Source organism: Myotis brandtii, unplaced genomic scaffold (assembly GCF_000412655.1).
Source record: "Myotis brandtii unplaced genomic scaffold, ASM41265v1 scaffold324, whole genome shotgun sequence".
In the NCBI taxonomy this organism is placed as follows: Eukaryota; Metazoa; Chordata; class Mammalia; order Chiroptera; family Vespertilionidae; genus Myotis; species Myotis brandtii.
The window spans coordinates 2,392,915-2,393,710 of NW_005362439.1; the positions used below are offsets into that span (position 1 = coordinate 2,392,915).

At 64.2% G+C, this 796-nt stretch overlaps 1 protein-coding gene across 1 annotated transcript in view; it reads left to right on the forward strand.

Annotated features, from left to right (window-relative positions):
• Positions 1–349: 349 nt before the first annotated feature.
• Positions 350–796, forward strand: part of MAPK8IP1 (mitogen-activated protein kinase 8 interacting protein 1) — a 10,344-nt gene continuing 9,897 nt past the window's right edge. The window contains exon 1 of the mRNA XM_014543287.1: positions 350–776. Within this exon, the coding sequence (XP_014398773.1) occupies positions 706–776 (71 nt within the window). The 5' untranslated portion in view covers positions 350–705. The remainder of the gene's footprint in view (positions 777–796) is intronic.

Consider the following 796-nt stretch of genomic DNA (forward strand, 5'->3'; position numbering starts at 1 on the left):
GTGCCCAGAGACACCTCCTGGGAGCTGAAGGACAGGGCCTTAGTCAGGGGGCAGGGTTCTCTGCTGCACTCAGTGGGCAATAGAGCTGCCCCAGTCAGCCCTGTCTGTATACTGCCTGGGCTTACAGAAGCCCCCCTGATGAGGTGTGGGGCTGAGCATGTAGCTGTGGGCCATCCATTCATGGAGATTTCCAGAGGACCCCGCCCCCACCCCCATCTGGTCATCAGGCACCCTGAGTGTGGCGCTGGCCCTTTAAAGCAGATCAGGAGCTGGCTTTTGGGGGTAAACCGCCCAGATTTCTGCGATCTGCTTACAAGCCTGGGCCAGGGAGGGGGGCCACTCCAGCCCCCGACAGGGGCATTGGAAGGGCAGGTGGAGCTGGTAGCATTGATTGCAGTAACCTGATCCCTCCGGGGAGGCGGCAGCGACAGCGGGCATCGGCCTCACAGGGGGAGGAAGCTGCCTGCAGCTGAGGGCTGGGCCAGGAAGAGCTGGGCTGGGGCCTGGGTCGGCAGCAGCCGCTGCCTCCTCTCCCGGCCCATGTATTTTTAATGAGCTCTCCAGGCTTCTGCAGCGGGCAGCATGCGGAAAGGCAGGCCCAGGCCTGTGGCCCCAGCCCTGCCCTGAGCCCTGGCCCCCCAACCCTTCTGGGCATGAGAGGGCGGTCCTGGGGCCCCGAAGCCCCCTGGCCGGGCAGGGCTCTCCATGCAGCTCTTCCTGAAGATGGATTCGAGCCCAGACAATGACAGCTGGTTGGAGGATCAGTGGGAGCACTGGTAGGGGAGTGGGGGCTTGG